This window comes from Equus przewalskii, chromosome 25 (assembly GCF_037783145.1).
Source record: "Equus przewalskii isolate Varuska chromosome 25, EquPr2, whole genome shotgun sequence".
Taxonomy (NCBI): Eukaryota; Metazoa; Chordata; class Mammalia; order Perissodactyla; family Equidae; genus Equus; species Equus przewalskii.
This window is the reverse complement of record NC_091855.1, coordinates 24,641,247-24,663,480: the sequence shown is the minus strand read 5'-3', so window position 1 is coordinate 24,663,480 and position 22,234 is coordinate 24,641,247. Positions and strand designations below refer to the sequence as shown.

The window sequence follows — 22,234 nt, the reverse complement described above, 5'->3', positions numbered from 1 at the left end:
TTTTTTTCAACAGAGGTTTTATTAGAGGGAATCTATTGACTTAGGTAGGTCTGAATAAACTTATTAGCCAAGATTGCTTTTTATTTTTAGTATTTTTAGAACAAGGCTAAGTTTGTTAAAAAACATGATTACACTAGCCACCAACATGAGACACATAGGAGAAGACACTTTTAACTCAATTTTACAGGTAGAAAAGTCAAATCAGAGATTTGCTTCTGGGTCTTATGGGCCTGTATGGCCCCAGAAATAGATTCTGTATTTGATGTTGGAAATCCATCAGACTAAGGCATCTCTTGATAAGAGGTAAATGGCAATTTGCTGAGTGAGCTGGTATTATTTAACATTTATCAAGAAGCAATAGAGGGGCTGGCCCCATGGTCAAGTGGTTAAGTTTGCGTGCTCTGCTTCGGTGGCCCGGGGTTTCACACGTTTGGATCCTGGGCGCAGACCTAGTACTGCTAATCAAGCCATGCTGCTGCAGCATCCCACACAGCACAACCAGAAGGACCTACAAGTAGAATATACAACTATGTACTGGGGAGCTTTGTGCAGGAGAAGGAAAAAAAAGATTGGCAACAGATCTTAGCTCAGGTGCCAATTTTTTTTTTTTAAAAAAGAACCGAGGTATTTGATCTGAGGACTCTGAGGTCTTAGATTTGTGTATCATTTACCTCATTACTGATACAAAAATCAAAGTGTATTTGGTTTACTTTGGGAAAGCAGATTTCATGTCTTTAAAACATGATAAAAAATTCCTCTGAGAAAACAAAATGAGACTATTCAGGAATTTGTATATACCTGTTTTTAAAATAATCATCTAGCTAAGTGGTTGTGTCTTGATAAAACACTACCAGTGTCCACCTAATAAGTGAGGCTGAATTTAAAAAATAGATTTGGGGGCCAGCCTGGTGGTGCAGCAGTTAAGTTTGCACGTTCCACTTTGGCGGTCTGGGGTTTGCCAGTTTGGATCCCGGGTGTGGACCTACACACCACTTGTCAAGCCATGCTGTGGCAGTCGTCCCACATATAAAGTAGAGAAAGATGAACACAGATGTTAGCTCAGGGTCAGTCTTCCTCAGCAAAAAGAGGAGGACTGGCAGCAGATGTTAGCTCAGGGCTAATCTTCCTCAAAAAAAAAAAAATGGTAAAAGAAAATTAGATTTGAATTTCATGCTTTATATTTCATCCTGGAAGACATGCTAATCCTTTTCTATCTGCTAACTCTTAGAAAAGCACAAGGATTTATTTAATCATACAAAAAATTAGTCTTCAAAATTGAAATGGAAACAGAGTAATAATTTATGATTATGGTATTCTGCCATTAGCCCAGTTGGATGGTTTTATGTATGTGTTATATGTTAACTTATTCCAAACTATCATTTTAATAGCACCACAGGCTTAAAAAGGTTTTGAGAGATTATCTTATTAGCCTCCCTCTCTACCTTGAGAACAGGTACACTGATAACATTTTCATAACCTCCCTTGGTAGCATATCTCACTGTACAATCATCTTCATTGTGAGTATTTTATCCCCATATCAAACTTGGATTTTTCATACTGCAGTTAATTCTATTAGCGTCACCATCTCCACTGAGATTGGAATAGAATATCTAGCTTATTTGCTCTGTGCACTAGTATCTACTGATTCTTGAAAAGGGGACGTGTAGTATCCTTTGCTCTCAGTGGGAACAAACTACACTACCACCTCTGGAGTGACAGGAACCAGAATATATCTTAATATATCTTGTCATGCTCTGTGTTCAAGTACTCAGCATATGAGTGAGGCAATGTGTAAGTGATTTTTTAAAAAGCTACTGTAAAACCATTTATAAAGAATGACCTATTTTATTTTAAAACTTAATATCATCTGGTGGTTTCCTATGAGGTGTGGAGTGAAACAAAGTAGAGGAAAAGTTGTTCCAAAGATGATGACGGTTTTGACTGCTTTCATTTCTTTCTTTCCGTCTGTTGCATTGGGTCACGAATTTAGGGAGAATGAAGAGATCGAGTGAAATTTTCAGAAAAGAAAGGATGGGTTCAATTTGGTGGTTCTGAGGGCTTTTTTCCCTGAAGGAATTCACCACATATAACTTTACAGTGTGTTTTTCTCATCTATTCCCCTCCCCCCAATCTTGGATGTCTCCAGAGGTTAATAAACTATCGTCAAAACTAAATAACATTTGGAGAGCCTTACTATACCTGGAGAGGTTTGGAAAGCTGGGGGTGGGGGTTGGCCATCAATTTAGATCTAGACCAGGTCAACAGCAAATGAAGGCTCTTGTCTCCTAACAGCTGTTCATGGCTTCTGTGAAATGAAATGGTGGCTTCTGGCCAGTTTCTGGACAGCTGTCTTCCTCACAAAAAACATTGCCACAATTGGCTTTAATTGGCTCTCTTGCTGGCAGCCTCCAAAGGCAATTCATTGAATCTTCTTCTCTCTTCTTCCTTCCTCTTTCCCCTCTCCATGCCCCCCATCTTCTTTCTCCTTCTCATTTTTGCTTTCCCCCTCCTGTCTTTTCCCTTTTCCTTTCCTTCTCTGTCTTACCAGTAGGTGGCCTAGAAAAAAAAAGAGCAGCAGCAGTTCCTGAGGGAAGAATGCATCAACACCCGAGTGCGCTCTCTGCCAGGGTTTGCAAAGGGCCCTAAGACTCGACTGTTAGGATAGAATGCTCATACCTCCCACAGCGCCTGCCTTCTCTGCCCCAGCTCCAAGTTGCTTTGCTCAAGTCACGTCAGAGTTTACTCTGGGGGTGTCTATTTTATCCATTGAGCTTCTCCTTTCATCACAAGGCAGGGAACACGGCTGTGTTTGTAGAATGGATGGGCCCACAGGGAATTTTGAATGATTCAGTAGTTGTACAGTTTGTGATTCCCTTCTCTGATAAGAGCTGCGCTATTTTGGGGGGATATGTATGGCAATCACATTCCCAAACCTAAAATCAACACACCTATCTTGACCAAACATTTTTGGATTCATAATGTATTTTTTTGACAAATTTTTAATAAAGTAAAAATGAAACTCCATTTTAAATTATATTTAACAATCCTCTTGAATCAGAAGGAATAAAATTCGATGAAACTAAGACTGCTTGAAAAATCCACAGCATGAATTATTAACTCCACAGAATTCTTTGATTGTTCTCTGGCTCCTTCAGATAACAATAAAGAAATAGTAGTGATAGCTTCTATCCTTGAAATTTCCAAATCTGCTTTCTGGTTATCCAACTTCATTTTCTGAGTCTCTTGTACTGTGCAGAAAGTCCTTTGCTGGTCAATGGGTGTCCTACTGGTTGTAACTTAAGAGAAGAGAGACAGAGGGAACAATTCACTCCACCATGATGCTGATGTCAACCCCCTCAGTCTCAGTTTAAGAGTCAAAAAGTGGACTAAAGGAAGATTTTTCCTCATATACTTATTTTTCCAACCAGAAGGAGGCAATGGTAGGACATGATGCTCTCTTATTATGGAAAGAGAAAAAATTGAAATAATTTTACAGTGGTTCTGCAGTTATAAAAAAGCCAAAGCATTTTGCCCTAGGCTGCCTTTCTTTGGAATTTAAAACCTGTGTACAATATTGCATGGGGAAATTCAACCAACGTGCCACACATTGGTTTGCATTTAACTCATCACAATGTTGATTGCTAAGAACACATACATGACCAAGAAGATATCCAAGCCTTTCAATTGATCATATGAAATCTAAACCAGAAGCTTGAATTGGGGCAATATTAAACAGACGTGAAATTGCAGATACCCTTTGCAATTTAGAAGGTAAAATTACTTAGGGCAACCACTTTTGGCAAGGATTTTGATTCTCAGTGTAATGACCAGCACCCACAAAACAGTCATGTAGGAAAAAAGTGAGGTTCAGAGTTGGGAAAGTATCCCAACACAACTCTGACTCCACAACCTTGACGATCCACCTTCTTTCATCTGTATGATAGGACAAATCATACTCTGTCACATTATGGGTTATTTTTATTACTTAATGGATACACAATTTCTTGAAGATCAAAGCACTAAATGTTATTAAAAATTAGAACAAGCATCTGTGAACCATTCATAAAAGAGAAATAGTTTTGGAGAAATTTAATTTCTAGGATGGACAGATTGTCAGGGAAAGAATGGCTTTTGGTTTTGTGATTCATTTATTCATTCATTTAGGAAAAATGATAGAAGAAATATGAGAAATGATATGAACAGGTTGGCTATGTGCCTATTCTTCTATTTTAAAAAAAACACTTCTGAATTCAAAAAAAAGTAAAAAGAAAAAAAACCCATTCTGACTTATAACCATTTGTAGTCTGGATGTCCCTTGAACTTTGCATTTAAAAAGAAAGCAGGAGCTGGCCCGGTGGCACAGTGGTTAAGTTCACACGCTCTGCTTCTGCGGCCTGGGGTTCACCTATTCAGATCCTGGGTGTGGACCTACATACCGCTTGTCAAGCCATGTTGTGGCAGGCGCCCCACATATAAAGTAGAGGAAAATGGGCACAGATGTTAGCTCAGGGCCAGTCTTCCTCAGCAAAAAGGGGAGGATTGACAGCAGATGTTAGCTCAGGGCTAATCTTCCTCAAAAAAAAAGGAAGCATGTTTCTGATTTTCTACCAATCCCCCTCCTTAGCTTGCCATTTCCAAACATACCTCTCTCCTTGAAAGCAAATGACAAGTGAGGAAGAATTGGTTTATAGCTGCTAAAGTCTCTACTTTGAAGGAGCACTGGTTTAATTCAAACAGGGCAAAATGAATGTCTGCGACAGGGAGAAATTTTAAGGCTTGGGCAGTGAGTGGAAGCGTCATTTCCTGAGTCCACACCTTCTTCTGTCATTGTTGGCTGGGACTTCATCTGGCACTGCAGCTGTCCCATCTACACCAGTTAAAATACCACGTTGTCACCTCCTTCTCTTTGTCCTTTCTTTCCTTCCATAAGGACATTGAGAAGATTAAGAGAATGAATGGAATAAATGTATATATATTATGTACACAAATAACATTCTTTTGCTAACAATGTATACTAGTCATAGGAAGAATATTTTTCTATGTGGTTTATATTCACTTTTCTAAGCTCTGAAGTCTTCTCTAAAAATTTAGTCTATGGGATGGAAATCCAAAACTCATCATGGGCTAAATTGATGATAAAAATGAAAGAATCAGGTTTTGAAGATGATAGGAAGTGGTGAGGGTTGTGTCAATGGAGGGGCCACACCCAAGTCCACCAAGTACAATTCTGGGGCACCCCAGTCACATTATATTGTATGTGAATGGTGCCCCCTAGTGTGGAGTAATGCATGCCCTGCCCATTCATTTATTCGGTACATCCTCCTTGAGCTATATTCCAGGCATGGTTCTAAATGCTGGGAGATAACAATGGACAAGGCAGACAGGAATCCTTGGTCTTCAGGACCTAAAGGCATTCTCATTCAATTATTATTATTGTTATTTTTTTAAGGCAAAAAGCACTACACCAACCAAATAAAATGCATCTGCATGCAGAATCTAGCCCAACGGCCCACTGATTAATGACCCCTGCTCTAGGCTTTGAAATAATTTCTGTGATCTTGCAGGTTTTAGCCACAGGGACAAAACACAGAAATGGACTGACCACAGGTTTGCCCCCACTGCTTAGCTCATGCTTAATGAGAGCTCTGTGTACACAGAAAAGTCAGCTAATGAAATTTCAATTAAAATTCTATGTCACCACCCCAGTGTCTGTACTTGCCACTCCTTCTTCCAAGAAAATATAATTCCTAGAGGTGACCTGTTAGGTAAGTGAGGAATAAAAAGTAGAATGAGGTGAGGGTCATGGCATTCTGCCAAAGCATTGTCTGCTGACATACTCGTCTGTCCTGGAGACTAATGGGAGAGGCGAGCCATTGAGCAATGGTCAGTGTGGCTCTTGAACCAGTTCAAAGTCTGCTCTTAACCACCTACAAATTTAATTAAAATTGTTTTCAAGCTAAAAGGAAGATTCCCTAAAGGGCTAGGTCTCTTAGGGGTTATGTTAGCAGAAGGAGGGGAAGTGCAGAATTTAAAAGAGTTCTCCTATAAAGAAGTTATTTCTCAGCCTTATTGTATCTTAATGCCATTTGATGGCAAGTATTAATTTAATCTGGATATAGGCAAAATGGAACTAAAAGAAGATCTGGTCACTTAACTATTTTCATGTCTGGAAGATTTTTTCTTTTTTTTTTTTTTTCACATTGGAAGCTTTGGTAGAACTGAAAAGACAACTTGTATTAATTTTCTGCAAGAAGCTTTAGAGAAATGCTGTGATGATACTCAAAGAGTTTAAAAGTTTTCCACCTCACAACTCACTCTGAATTTTCTTTAAAAAGTTCATGACTCAAAAATATTTAAAGAACCTAGCTCACAAATCTGACAAGAGATTCTCATATATAGGTATAAAGATCGAATGTAAGCATTCACATCTTCCAAGAAATAGAGCAAAGATCCTCTATGGTTACTCTTTCTCTTTTCTACCTGTCTGCCAGGATTCTTTTTTTCCAAAGCCTCTCATAAATGAATAATAATAACAATAATAGTAATCAGAGGGGAGAGTGTTACCCTATCAATCTACACGTGTTATTACTTTTCCCAAAGTTTGGGAGCATTTCCTGAAAATCCTCAAAGGTATTAATTTTTTTCTCTCTCTCTCTTTAAATCACAAAGCAAAATTCCGCTGTCCCTCTGCCCCCCCTTCTAAAAAAAAAAAGTTGTCGAGTTTTGCTTTTTTCTTCCCTGCAGTCCTGGCCAAAGTAAAGCCCTCTGTCTCAATGACGTCAAGATCTTTACCAAGATCAGGCTTTCATTTCTCTATTGCAGCAATTAGCCAGGGAATGTATAAAAGGCTTCAGGGAGACTCACTGGGCTGCAGAGAGAGAGAGGCACTTTGCACCACAGACAGATAGCTGGAAGGAAAAGCCAGAGGGAGTGAGGAAAAAGAGAGGACTCAGTCGCTCCTGGGGATGGGAGAGAGTGAGTCGGGCTGGGAGAAGGAGAACAGAAAGTGTGTGTAAAATGGAGTAAAGAAGGGGAAAACTACCCTGAAAGCACATTTTTAAAACTCTGGCAATTCAAGAGAGGAACAGGCTACGTTTCTGAACATAGAGACAATGAAAAGCTACAGAAAATTTTGCAATCTCTGCCACAGTCTCATAGGTGCCTGGAAATGAAAGTAGAACTGCCTGTCTTTAACGGACTCTGAGAGGGGTAACTGGATTAGGGACGGGTACGCCAGTTTTTTTTTTTTTTTTTAACATCTTAAATCCTGAAAAAAAAAAAAAAAAAAAGCAGCAGCTCCGAATTGAATGAATTGATGGGCACACTCCAACTGCTGGGCTGGAAAGACTGGACTTGGTCTTGCCATTTCTGCTTCTTTGAAAGAGGAGACAACTTGGGCTTCCTTTTAATTTAGTTTTTCTCCTTCTCCCCCCACCCCCAACCTTCCCTCTTACCTCCCCCACCCCCTCTATCACCACCCCCCTTTTAAATAAGAGGGTGAAGGGGAACCAGAGCGCACAAGGGAAGTGACTCAGGAGGCAGAGAAGATGGGCATCCTCAGCGTAGACTTGCTGATCACACTGCAAATTCTGCCGGTTTTTTTCTCCAACTGCCTCTTCCTGGCACTCTATGACTCGGTCATTCTCCTCAAGCACGTGGTGCTGCTGTTGAGCCGCTCCAAGTCCACTCGCGGGGAGTGGAGGCGCATGCTGACCTCAGAGGGAATGCGCTGCATCTGGAAGAGCTTCCTCCTCGATGCCTACAAACAGGTGAGCTGCGCGGAGAGGGGCTTCTCCTTAGATCAGCAGGGGCCAGGGCCGGAATGTTGGGACTGGAGGTCGTTGGGAGCGTTGGGGTGAGAGTTGTGGGGCCTTATTTGGGGGGTCTGGTGGTTATGCTCAAGTCAGCTCCTGCGTTTGCTTTCTACGACTGTCACTCAAGTTAGATTTGGGAGTGACAGGTATTAAGCTGTAATGACTGTGTGACCTAAAAGGGGTCTCTCTAATAGGAGTCATTAATGGCTTGCTGTGATTTTGGAGTAGAGGGTATTTGTGCTGTGGAAAAACTTTGAGAAAACTCGGAAAATACTGGGGGAGGGGAGACTGCTGCATTTAATCTGCTCTTGTCATGAACTGGGATTTTGATGTTTTGCCTCATGAGAGGCACGTTGGGAAAGACAGTTAAAGAGCGTGGGTACTGAAAAGCAAGAAAAAAAACGCTGCTACTCAAAACTCTCAAAGTTGACAGGACTCACAAAATGGTCACGGCAGGTGTGATTTGGCGTAACAGCCTCTTCGTTTCTGGTGGAGGTAAGAGTTAACGTAAGCAAGCCTGTGCGCAGCGTCATCCTCTGCTCTGATACGCATCTGAAATCTTTTGAAGGGGTTATCAGGCACTGAGTCCTGAGTTACATGATATCAGTTTGCAAAAGAAAGATCTGCGAACTGGCTGTCAGAAATCCAGACTTTGTAAGGGAAACCACATTTGTTTTGTTTCTCAAAAGTAAAATAAGTTGTCTTAGAAAGAGGAGATAGGTCTATAGTTCATCGCCATTTCAAAGCTGTTATAACATGTGCCTTAGCACTGGCACAGTGGCCTCACTTACCTGAGAAAGTCGTGTCTCAGCGGCTCCAAACCAGAGCTGATGATGTTTGTTTCTAAGTGAAGAATGCTAGCATTCCAGCCTTTTTGCTGCTTGATGTTGGTGGAATGTTCTCAACTCAGATCTTAAGGGGTAAAGAGGAACATTTTGGCACTGGTCCTTTGTCAGTTTACCCCCTCCTCCTATGCCCATACAACTCCTGAAGGTCCCTGGACTTAAGAAGAATGGACTCGTTTGGCAAAAGTTGCTATCGAAGCAACAATCTTGGTTTTTCCTAACAATATCGGGGGACCTTGCCCAAGATGCCAGGGAATGGAGTTAGATATGGAAGCCAGTGAAGGAGTACACTAAAGGCAGGCAGCACCTCAGAAACAAGAAACAGAAAGCTCAGAATAAGAGAGGGAAGGGAATGAGTCCTCTGTAAATAAACCCCAGAAAAATAAATCTGTACACCAGGAAAGGAAAAGAAGTAACTTCTAGTCACAAAGAATCCAGAGTAGGATTGTTCCACTGAAAATCAAACAAGTGTTCAAGAAGAAAATATCCTTTGTGTATTAAGAAGTTTTACTACATGTCTTTGTTATTGAGAGTAACCTGAAGAAGGTTTGCATTTGTTGTCTTAAAGACAGGAGAACAGAAAGAGCTCTTGTTAGTAGGTGAAAATTCCTTTATAATAATATGAAACGATGCTCAAAATTCTAACAGCAAAACACCATGTATATTATGAATGTGGGGCAGATGGGAGATGTGGAAAGGAGATATTGAGATGATATTTCATTTCCACAAAAATATACATCAAATGTGAGTTTTTATGTTTTATTTTGGGGGTAGAGAATTTGGAAGATAGTAGAGTGTACACAAGTATGTCAGGAATATTATTAATTAGAAAGTTCCCTCCTCTACATCTGTATTTCGCAGGTGTTAGGAGATAACATGGCAATTTCAGTGATTTGATCTCAGTGTATTAAACTCTTATTGTTTTGAGAGGCTATTGACTTTTTGCCTATACAAGAAAAATCACTGCTTGGGTGAATTTTACTTATATGCATATATACTTATGTAGAGATCTCTCACATAAAATGTGGGGGCTGTGATGTTACCTACAAATATTAAGTGAAGTTATTTCTCCTACTAAGCAGCTTATTGAAATAAAAAGGGAAAAATAAATGCCTCTTTATGAAACTTTATTATTTATTTTTTCACTAATGCATAGTGTTCCATTGTGTTGCAATATTTCGTTATTCCTATTCCAGGAAATTGGGAAGGATGAGTGATTCGTTTTCTTTTTTTGCATATGGTTTATGGATTTCTCTCCTGTCAACTGATTTGATTAGTGACTAAGTTGACGAATGATGTTATTGTGTTTGCTTTTAATGGTTTATACAACAGCTACCATGAGAAGAAGCAACCCAAGAACCCATATATCCAGAGACAAGACTGAACTGGGCGTGTAATTAATGGAAACATTATGAACACACCTTGCCCTGAATTTAGATCTCCTCTGTCTCCAAGTATGGCAAGGGTGGTGGTGGCTGTGCTGGCATTTGAGATGGCACTCAGAATCTCTGAAACAGGTTGAATCACTTCCCTGAATTCTGTTGTCATCTATGCCACTGTCGTTGGGTGTAGCCATTTCTAGGGACATACTGGAGCACATTCTGTCTGAGATGGCATCACAGTATTTCACAATCCTGACTTGCATTATTTTGAGTCTACCTCCCTCAGAAGTAGAGTTTTCCAGGATGACGGGTGTGTGTTCATGCAATACAATTATATTTTCAATTCTTCTTGTTGCTGAATGTCAGATGCTTGGGAAGCTATTTACAGGAAGCACAGTAAAATTGTTATCCTTGTGTTTGGCTCCTGTAAGAGGTAACAAAGAGATAAAAAGAGAACAAAATAAAACAAAAGACCCTTCCTCATTAAAATGTCTAGTGAGATTTAAAATTAACTTTATATGGAAGCCTTTAAAGATAATTTGGGTTTGGTTAGAGGGAGTTCCATGCATGGCTCTAATGAAAACACAGGTCTGGAGAAACTTGTGAGAGGTGGAAGTGAATAAAAGCTATTGGTTATTGAAGTTTCCTTGGTCAGTGTCATTGCATCTAACACTGCATCCTTTTGCAGCTACTCAAAGACTAGAAAATGCAACCAATAAGAAAATTACCCTGTCTGGGAGCCTGGCCCCTACCTAAATGAAGTGTAAAAGTAAACGCACAGTATAGATGCTGACAAGCAGTTTAGCTTCTGCATGGTTAATACTGCAGTGGCACAGAAAACATATTCATTTGAACATATAATTTTGGTTTTGAAAGGATCTCTTTAACATTCTCCTCCTCCTCTTCATTCACCTCAAGCCTTTTGACACTAGTTCTACGATGGAAAATGGCTCTGTTAAGAGAGAAACATTCCCAAAAGAACACAAAGAAGGCCACAGCCAGAGCTTGTCCATCACTTGGATGAAACACTGGAAAATGATAGAGCTTAGAGCTACACTTTCAAGTTATGGATCAGAAAGAGAATGGCCAAAAGGGAGCTGAACTGAGAGGAAAGAGTAGGTAGCTTATTCTGCAACTCTGATTTATGTGGCCAATTTGAATGGAAATGGTTAAATTGCTGCTTAATAATTATTTGGCTATGTTTGTAAGGACATTAATGTAGCCTGGTCATTATGTCAACGAATTTGAAATTTCCTGATAGTTAATAAAGCCATTCCAGGGCTTTGCACAGCAAGAAGAATGTGTAAAAAGTGTCTGTCAACCCCCCATGCCCATTTTTATCATTTGCTTTATATTCTATCATGAGATTAGGTGAGATTTTGTCCAGAAGCCTTCCTCAGGCTGTGGAAAGGAAAAAAACAAGGTTAGTAGTATATGCTCTATTTCCAGCTTCTACTTGATGAATGGTTCTTTCTTTTTTTCCCTCGCCCTGCATTTCACAGTCCACATGCTAAACCAGCATTATCCTTTTCCTCATGCACTGAACACTGTCGGTAAAAGGAATCCCATCATCAAGGGAATCAAATTTCTATATATGCCATATATTTACCCTCTTGTTCATATTTATAAAGATGGCTATCACAACATTTGAACTTGGCCGAGAGAGGTCCCCTGCTGTAAAAATGCAAACCCTTTATTTACCTCCCTTGTTGGTGTTGTGGTGATGTGGATTACAAAAACATAAGAAAGAACAACTGTAATAGTGCAAATGAGACAGAGAAAAGTCAGTGATGACGATATTACATTTTACGTATGTCCTTTCTGATCCTTACAAAATAAAGGGACCCTTTGGGAACATCGGAACTTCAAGACCAATTAGTGGAAATGATGCTTCTTGTGTTTGGGCATTAAATACTGGGCAAGGTTCTCTTTAGAGCGGCTAGTGCTGGCAGGGAACGAGGTACCGACCTAATTACTCTTCCGCAAGAGTAAAAAATGCCTTTTGAATGCCTCTTTGGCAAATATGTCTCATTAAGGACAAAAACCAAACACAAACCCTCTAAGAAGGAGAAATTAAGATGATAGGTAACTTGTGGCCAGGAGACTTTCTGTGCCACTGTGGGAAATTAAAACAAAGTTTGGGAGTACCAGGGGATAACTTGTTTTTGTTGAGCTTCTTTCCTGCAGTCTAAATGTTATTATGGGACCAACTTTATTTTCTTCATCATTTTGGCTGTTTGTCAAGGAATGCTTTGCTCCTGGGGAAAGCAAAGAATCTTCCATCATTGAAGACAACGGTGATTCTCCCATTCCATCTCAGCAGGGTGCATATCCGAGCAAACCAAGAAATCCTCCACTTGAAACTCTGGTCATAATAGGAATTTAATTTTCATGATGATCAAATGCGAAGATGAAAAATGAACAATAAAGTCCTTCTAAAAGATTTTTCTTTTTAGTTTAAAACAAACTTTCATCTTTAAAATTTCCAAGGATTTTTGTTTTTGATTGTTGCTGAATAGTCCTCCATCAGCAGGTTTTAGTAAAGGCGGACAAATTTTATGATTAGTATATGATGCTTATAAAAACAGACTACTGGTCTACCCACTTTTGGACTTACACATTATGGGTGTGTGTTTTTTCCTTATAGTTTTATTAATAGCATTGATCTTACCTATGCATGTTTCCTTACCTGGTCACCCTCATGAACAGGATATCTGTTTATGACATTCTAATTTGCAGTAGGGTCCCACGGCAGCTCAGCAAATTAAAGAGGATTGGCTACTTTCGTTTTATGCACTGACCAGCTGAGATAATCAAAACAGATCAACAGCATTAAGCGTTGATTATGGCAGTGCTCTACAGTATGGCTCCAGGATTCTTCACTGACCCCTACCTGGGATTATAACAACTATCATTCATTCAGTAATTCATTCAACAAAATTTAAAAAGTTATATATATTTTCCAGTTTAACAAAATGCCAAACATCCCACACAAAGAGCGTTGTGTATTTTGTAACTCCTAATTTTTAATTTTAAGGTGCAGTTGTTGTACTTGTTCTAAATTTTCCAAGGTAAGCCAGTCTGTGTATTTTGGAAAGAATTATGTGGCCACACTATACATTTTTACTAAGAAGAAGGAAAAGGTACTTTAACTTTCCAAGAAAATTAACTACAGGTAACAAGAGAGCCACCTGCGACTGAAACATCCGATTAGATTACTTAGTTGAATGATCTGGAATAAAGCAAGGGTCAACAGTCTTCTTGGGTGAGAGTTAGGGACGGCAGAGGCCCAGTTAACAAGACCACACAATTGTTCCTAGGTCTTAAAAATGACTTCAAAAAGCAGGTGGATATTTTCACCTACTAAGGACTTAGAAGTCTATAGTCCAAAGGTGATCTTTCTCCTGTATGTGGATCGCTCACTTAACAAGAAGTTGCTACAACAGCTAATGCATTCAGACTGATCTGAATGAATTCAGGTCTTTAGATCACAGTATGTTGAGGAACACAGCACAACTTTGTTGTTAAAAGGAGCCCTCCTAGAACTCTATCGTTATTGCTATTTTAAGTGGAAAAGATCTAACAAGATGGTGATAGCAATGCTACCCGCCACCTAAATCTACAATGAAGTACAAAAAGAATCCATAGATTAAAAGTTTATAATACCTTTAAAACATCTATCTTTAAATTTTGTGTATGTTTTAATACCTCAGCGATGAGTGTAGCTCATATAAAATAATTCAGCTAGAAGTGTCTTATTAGGTTTCTTCATCTAGTACCACTTGCAGATTAACCAAGAAAATTAATGTAAATAAAATAGCTTTCTCCCTGATAGTGACTGAAAACCAATGTCCTTAAGTCACTCCAGTGGCTTCCTTTTCCTAAGAAAGAAGATTGTTAGTCTAAGATTTCTTTTAGAAAAATAATGGTACTTGTTTCAAACCTACCCTGCTTGGATTTTTCAGAAGGGAGAGAAAGGTTTTCTTTAATTCTTTCTCTACAGTTAAAATGAGTTATGCCTTAACATTAGATAGAAGCTTCTGAATAAAAGCCCTTGAGTGTTTTTTTATCAGCTTGGATTGTTGAGTCGTTAACAATTCACTTGTAAGTGACTTCAATTAACAGCAGTGTTGTATGTGGCTGTATTTATATGAGAGGAATAAGTCGATTTGGTTGGAAGTGTTTTGTAATATTAAGAATAGTGTACAAAAATCAATTGTACAGTCGTAAGTTGTCCCTAATGTTATTGGCTTTGACTAAACCATTCTAGGGGAAGAGCCAAGTGTGTTAATTCAAACTGAAGTAATTGGCTCTTTTATGTTGCCTGCTTTTTATTATCCATTTACAGATCCAAAGGCCAGCAAACTTTCTTTCAGTCTGTGTTCAACTATTTAACCCACATGCGAAAGGGGCACATGGAACAATTTTCCTCTATACCTCTTCTGCCTGAGTATTTTATGATTTAGAGGAGCTTGTTAATAAATTATGGTAGAAAAGCGAATGGTTTGTGATTTTCTAGGTAAAAAGGGGGAAACAAACAAAAAAACCACGTAAAAATGAGAAATTAAAGAATTCTGGAATGATTGCATGTTTTTGTTCATTTAATGAAAATGGTGAGGTTCTAGTCATAAGGACAGCGAAGTAAGCAGCAGCTGTAGAAACTTCCAGGAGGCCATCATATTGAGGAGAGCTCAAAGCATTTCTAAGGATAATTTTTTTTAAACACATAATTGCCCAGGAAAATGTGTTTAGGTGGCATCTAATAATGGCAACCTACACCCACACAATGATTTATAGTGTACAAGGAGTTCTTTTCCGTATGTTATTCTCCTATAACCATATGAAGAAGACAAAAATTGTTATCACCATTTTACAGATGGGGAAGCTGAAGAGGTTTCAGTGGGAGTAGCCCTTCTTATAAATAGTGGACCACAGAGTTTCTAGCTCTGGCCAAGAATAGAGCCCATTGATATCATTGCCCATGGGTTGAGATGAAATGACTTTGCATCATGCAGGAAAATCAGTCTTTCCTGAGTATTTTAGAATTTGGAAGTGAGAATCCATAAAGAGGTACTATGTCCCACGACTCTGATAATTTGTATTAAAGTAGACCCTTCACTTTTAACTTTTAAAATAAAGTCAATTAATCATTTGTTATTTAGTGTGTGCTAAGCATTGCCAGCAAAGTAAGGATAGTAAAGAATACCAGCCTCAACTTAGTTATGAAGAGAGTTAACTGCAGTGCCTTCAGTGATGAAAATAATTACCTACAGTGGATATACAGGATGAAAAAGACTTTTATTCTCCATTCTTTTTTTGGCCATTCTTTACATTACCTGCCATGATGCCTCTTTACTCAAATCAGTATATGTTTACCATCCTCTGAAGGAAATACTACATTGTATTAGAGCCAATTGTTTTTATAAATAATAAATTGAAGTGGCAATGTGTTTAATGTGTTATCCTCTCCCTCTTTCTTTTTTTTCCCCACTAGGTGAAATTGGGTGAAGATGCCCCTAATTCCAGTGTGGTGCATGTCTCCAATCCAGATAGAGGTGACAACAGAGGAAATGGTGCCCAGGGGAAGACAGTTGATGGAACTGAGTGCCATCTTCTTGACTTTGCCAGCTCTGAGCGCCCACTGGTGGTCAACTTTGGCTCAGCCACTTGACCTCCTTTTATTAGCCAGCTGCCAGCCTTCAGCAAACTGGTGGAAGAGTTCTCATCAGTGGCTGACTTCCTGTTGGTCTACATTGATGAGGCTCATCCTTCAGATGGTTGGGCGGTGCCTGGGGACTCTTCTTTGTCTTTTGAGGTGAAGAAGCACCAGAACCAGGAAGACCGATGTGCTGCAGCCCACCAGCTTCTGGAGCGTTTCTCCTTGCCGCCCCAGTGCCGAGTTGTGGCTGACCGTATGGACAATAATGCCAATGTAGCTTATGGGGTAGCCTTTGAACGTGTGTGTATTGTGCAGAGACAGAAAATTGCTTATCTAGGAGGAAAGGGCCCCTTCTACTACAACCTTCAAGAAGTCCGGCGTTGGCTGGAGAAGAATTTCAGCGAGAGATGAAATCTAAGTTAGCGGTTAAAGGTATGATTGTCATAGAGCTTTTTTAAGAAAACATTATGTACAGGAAAGGAAACTAAGACCTGAATCCACTATTTCAGCTGAATCCCATGGCCTCACTGAAAGACAGGAATTTACTTGTCAGAAGAACTAAACCTCTAACATCTCACTACTTCTTTCACCTCTCAAATGGCATTTGGCTAATAGTAGCCCCATCACTTCTCTTTCTAGTGAAAAGCCCTGAGTGACAAGATCCCAAGATGGAGGGGAAGAAACCCTGTTTCAGCATGTCTTCATTCTGCCTTGAGAAAGAAGTGAGACGGCTGATGCATACTTTGGGACCTGAAGAAAAGACTTACCTGAATAACTACTATCTGAGGGAGGCTACTGTCCTTCTTAGTATAAGGGATATTGCCTTGGCTTTATTCAGCATGGATAGAGCCCAACCAGAAAATTCCCAAATGTTTACTTATAATGAATCCTTGAATCCAGGCCATGTGGTTAGGACCTTGGTGTTTAACATGTTAGAGTAGTTTCTGATGTTCTAGTTTCTAGCCATGTAGTGCCCTTTGCCAGTCTAAAAATCCCAGAACTCACAGGTATATTTGTAGATGCCATGAATAATCATCTGAAATCTGAGGGTTACTTTCTAGGCAGGTGGAGAAAGTGCTAGAAGAAAATTAAATTGACAACCTAGGAAAAGGAGGCAGAAAGATTAGGAGGCTTCATCAAGATTCACCTTGAAGCTGTAGAGTGAGACTAATTTGTTAGCCACAGAAACATGAAAATATACACAGGCCAGAAAAAGAAGCAGCTCGATTAAAAGTAGCATAGAGAATATACATATGAAATCAATGTATTTATCATATACTCCTAGATTGAGGGAGAAAGGGAGATTGAAAGGGAAAAAAAAACATACTTTGATATTTGTATGTATGAGGATTTTGTTGTGGAAATAATTATTTTGAAATATGTTTGTGGTGTGTATGTTTTCAGGGGGTGAATTATACCCCATGATACTGATTAAAGGTAAAAGCAGTGGGTCCAGTGGTACTGGTCTGTCCCTCTCCATCCCTACAATTCTGATGTGGCCCCACTCATTCTTGGTCTCAGTCTCTATAGCAGTGTTCTCTGAACGCTAAGCTGAAGAGTGTCCTCTTTAGGTCAGCAATATATATGTATATTATAGATATTCTCACTGCTGTGGGAGGTGGGTGCACTAGCCGTTCAGCTACAGCACCGTTTTCCTCCCGAAGTAGGTGATCTATAATGAATAATAGGTGCAAACAAGTGAGGCTTCTTCAGTTGTGAAATAGAAGAAGAGCAAGTTAGTTTGAGACAGTTCCCATCAGTAATTTTGGAGGCTTTGATATAAGGCAACCCTCAGTTGCATAGAATTTGGTAAAATGGAATTCCCATTTACATTTGAATTTGGACTTGGGTCTTCCTTTGTTCCTATTAGCTGAGATCTAGTAATCTAAGGCCTCTATAATACATTATTATAATGTTATTTTAGTATAAAGATACCATATTTTGCTTTAAAATAAAGACACTATAGTTTTACTTATATGTAATATAAGTAATATCTAAATATCATAACCTCCAAAAGAATAGACCAGCCAATTTTGTATCATAAATTTTCTATTGTAAATTTGAGGATGCTATCAAATCACAGTATATGGTTGCATTTATATGTACAGTCAAAAGTTCTTACGACCATTCCATTAATAATTGAATCATAAAATAAAGCTAAGAGAAACAGATATCTAAAGTTGAAAATATCTTCCTGAACTAGTTGCCTGAAATGAGAAAAAAGTGGGAACTGAGTGTGCAAAAACCCAAAGTCTGTAAGGAACTGAAGAAACACAGCAGTCATATCACTAGTTTATCGTTTAGATATTAAAGCACTGTTGTAACTGATTATTTTTTACAGCAACATTTAAGCTTCCTAGTGTTTTAAATTCTACAAAACACACCCACAAAGAAACAAAGCAAATTTTGAAAGTGTCATCTAATGAATTTCTGGAAAATCACATTGAGAATAGATGATTTCAAAGTCCTCAATTGTTAAACACTATATTCAAGTCTTATCAGTGGGCCCTATTGATTTTTATCTTCAAAATGGTGTTGAGATTTGTGTGTTACCCTGGAAAAGTAAAATGAAAAATTGGTTATGGCACACTCACACAATTGTCCTTCAACTCCCCCTTTGTTCAACGTGTGCAATAATGGAACAGAATGTTAGAGAAGCTGGTGGGGGGATGAGATTTGGGTAAGGCAGTCAGTGCTAGGCGTCTAGGGAAAAGGATGATGAAAAACATCACCCAGTTGTGATATATTTTTAAAGAAAGTGAAGGTTGTGTGCGGGCAGTTCCTCTCCCAGAGGACAGTCCGATGGAGAAATGAAGCAGTGGAGGTAAACATACAAAGGCATAGGCTGAATATCAGGGAAAAAGATACGGTCAATAGAACACAGATGAAAGAAAGGCTTTTAGGGGGCCAATGGAGAAAGTGAATTGACAAAGCTCAGGAATCCTATAATATATACAATGGTTTGGTGTTACCAGAGTTATGATAAGCCTGTAATTATGTAACCTATTTATCTCAACACAAACTTTTATAATTTCCTGTGATGTGTCTTTTATGAATTTAACAAGAACTCATTATTTGAGATAGAGGAGAATCAATGCTTAGCGGATATGCTCAGAGAAATTATCAGATTGTCAATACCCACCCCACTTATCCTGTCTTTTATAAAGTATATTCCTTTGAAGAGTTGTAGTTCTTATTCTCACAAGGCAAAAATTATATATATATATAGCATATATATAGTATATATGTGTAATATACTATATATATACCTTTGAGTTCTTCTTCTTAGTACCTAAACATTTTTCCCCCCATAGCCTATGTTTACATGGAGCTTTCAGTTTAGCCTTTTAAACTGAATTAGCTTGTCTATTATTGAAATAGTTTCCAAGCAATTTTAGATATTATCATAGCATCGGGATTTACTCAAACGTTTAGTGTTTGAAGACGTATGTCTTGGAGCTGTTCAAAACTACTTTATTTTATTGATTAGAGAAAATACTAGTGAAATCAACACAACGTGACTTTCTTGAATGGGCATGAATGAAATGCCTGCACAATAAGGTAGAAGTGTTTGAAACAGATATTAACATGTAACTGACCTCCTTAGAGTCAGATTAGTAACTCTGTTCTTGCTTTGTGTAGCTAAAGTGACGGTCATTTAACTTATATGACTTTTTATATTCATGTTTTGGATCTTTGGTCCTAAGTCTTCACCTTGTTTGTAGAATGGACTCCTGACTTTTGGTAATATCAACTTCAAAATGCTTATTGAATTACTTAAGTTCTCCTGCCATTAACTAGGAAATGCCTACTCCATGATCAAGGACAGAAGAAAACCTGCTGTCTTTCATTTTGCCTGAGTGTATTTCACTATTTGGGCTCGAATAAAAATTATGAAATATGGTGAGGTCATGCGTGGGTGCTGCCTTGCTGCATAAAATACCAGAGGGGCAGGTTAAAGACAACATCTATGCCTTTGGGAAAATTCCCAGCTGAATACGAGACGAGGTGCCCTTAGCATGTCCTGTGGGCTGTGTACATGGCAAGAGAAATGCACTGATGTACAGGATTTGCCATTCTGTAAACCATAAGAGGATAAACCTGGACATTTATTCCACTGACCTCTGACTGATGGTTTAGGAAATAAGCTTAATTAGAATCACATGGCCATTACAAAGGGGAAAATATAGACTCTGACTTCTGTCCCATTGAAGGGTTAACGAAAACGTTTACCAGCATTTGGAGCTTTTCAGAACATGCCTGATGTCATGTCTCCTAGCAGCGGAGACTAACAGGGAGGCTTTTAATTTCAGGAGATTTTTAAAAAAGTGATATTGCCAAAAATCAGAGCTAAAGTGTTTCTAGTTATATTCCAACCTCCTCCCCGCTTCCTCCTTTATCTTAAAAATAGAAGCCAAACACAGTCTTCGTGTGTACATGCAGAATGGGGCATAAGTACTGACCTTTGCTAGGTGATCAGCACTCCCTTGGTAGTGTCTTGAGATCTGGGCCTGGGAAAGTGAGGAAGTTGCTAACTGGGAAGAACTAGCCCCTGAGGGCTCGGTCTACTGATTGGGGAAGATTTGAAAAGAAATTTCTCACCATTGGAGGGCTGCTCAGAGTCATTGAGTGACTTTAGGATGAACTCAACTTTGGGCCACTTCCTAATGCCTTATGTTTTGGATAGCACCAGAAGCGAGGTCTCAGACTCAAGAGACCTAGCTCTGTTCCAAGGTGAGTCTTAACCAATAGAAAGCAAACATGTACAGATATCCAAACAAGACTGCTCATACAAGTTGGGGCTTGCTGCCCATCTTGGGCAGCAGCACCAGAGCTCCAGGGAGTTTATTTAATATTTACTGGGGAGACTTCGAAGACCCTGGAGATGTTTAATGAAGTCACTCTTTTGGCTCAAAACTCCCTCCTCCCCTGAAAAAGCAAACAGGTAAACACATAAGTGAAAGAAGCCCACAGAAGGGAGTGGGAAATAAATAAAATTCTCTCAAGACTTCTCCAGACCATGTCACTGGTTGGTGTGGTTTTTATGTGTGTTAGGATTGGAGGACGTGAAGACATAAGTATTCAGTACTTTATAACCAAAGCAATTAAAAGATATTGGGTAGGGAATGTTGGCCAGTTTTGTTTAGTTTTGTATCACATTATCACCAGACTCCATCACTAGCCCAAGTAATCGGGCCCCCGAAGAGGGAGACAGGGATGTGCAGAGGTTACCAATGTGCGAATGATAACTACTGACGAAAGAGTCATCGACTCAGTTAGTGGTTGGATGTACTCACATTAGTTTGCCTCTGCCCATCTTTGTCTCCCTAGCAAGGAGAATATTCGGGGTGTGATGCTGTGAGTACTGGGTAAATGTGGTGAGAATGCATGTGCGTATATCTCTGCTTCTCAGTTGCAGAAACAGAAATGTTTTGGAGATTATCAGTAGAAAGAGTGTTATTATATTGGTGCTGAGTGGTATGTGTGCTTTTACAATTTGTTCTTGTATTTTAATAAACTTTGAATAAAAGAGTAAAGTTACTCTTTGATTCTATTTGCTTATTTTTAAATTACTCTCTAGACCTTGCCCCTGGCTGGGACACATTCATGGCTGACAAGGGAAAGAGAATCCATCACTCTAATATTTATTCCTTGGTATTTGTGGGCAAAGTCGCCAGCAATGCCAGGTTATTTTAATCTCATGCTGTGTGCCAGAGTCTTCAAGGAAATCAAGACAAGTTAAAAGAAAATCTTCAGATACTTTACATATTCATGAACAAGTTGCACATGCAATTCATGGAATGGGGCCTGTTAAAGAGACTGTGGAGGAAACTTTTACTTTGTTATGTTTACACCCCGAGTTTTCTAAGTGCAATAAATAAAGTTTCCAGGAAGCTGGTTAAAGCAATACATACACATACACACCCGCGCTGTGTACGTATGCCTGTATATGTTGTCATTAGTGTCATGGAGTGGATTCCAACTTCTAGCAACGCTGTGTACAGCAGAGCAGAACTCTGACCTGTCTTTTTGCACCATCCTCTCACTTTAGAGGCTCCACTGTTATTCTTGGTTTTTCATGGCCAATGTTTTCGGAAGTGGGCAGCCAGGTCCTTCTTCCTAGTCTGTCTAGCCTGGAAACTCCACTGAAAACTGTCCACCATGGGTGACCCTGCTGGCATTTGAAATACTAGTGGTATAGCTTTCAGCATCACAACAACATGTAGCTGCCATAGTATGACAACCAACACATGTTGTGGTGTGGTTCCCTGACCTGGGCCATGGTAGTGAGACTGCTGAATCTTAACCACTAGACCACCAGGGCTGGCTGTATCTGCCTGTGTGTGTGTATATATAATTATATGCTCGACAGTACATTAACGTGGAATGAAAAAAAAACATCTGAACAGGTTTATATTAAGCACTTTCCACTATGAGAAAGCATAAGGGATACAAATGGTTCACGGACCCAGTGGCTTCTTATGACAAGAAATATATTTGCAACATGTTAAATATGTGCATTTTGTTCCTGAA

The 22,234-nt window shown here is 39.2% G+C and overlaps 1 protein-coding gene and 1 long non-coding RNA gene across 3 annotated transcripts; one reads left to right on the top strand and one right to left on the bottom strand.

Moving 5' to 3' along the window:
• Positions 1-2,962: 2,962 nt before the first annotated feature.
• Positions 2,963-7,661, bottom strand: LOC139079252 (uncharacterized). Its single transcript, XR_011532709.1, has 2 exons — positions 7,520-7,661; positions 2,963-3,296 (listed from the first exon to the last, which is right to left on the bottom strand). It is a non-coding gene; the product is annotated as an uncharacterized lncRNA (long non-coding RNA).
• Positions 6,181-21,241, top strand: DIO2 (iodothyronine deiodinase 2). 2 transcript variants are annotated; one of them, XM_070593022.1, is made up of 3 exons: positions 7,548-7,769; positions 15,536-16,132; positions 16,340-21,241. In XM_070593022.1, exons 1-2 carry the CDS (start codon positions 7,548-7,550, stop codon positions 16,121-16,123), a joined length of 810 nt encoding a protein of 269 aa, XP_070449123.1. In that variant the 3' UTR covers positions 16,124-16,132; positions 16,340-21,241. The 2 variants fall into 2 exon arrangements, with proteins under 2 accessions (XP_008535056.2, XP_070449123.1); XM_008536834.2 differs by lacking the exon at positions 16,340-21,241 and having other exon boundaries at positions 6,181-7,769; positions 15,536-16,111.
• The last annotated feature ends 993 nt before the right edge of the window (positions 21,242-22,234 follow it).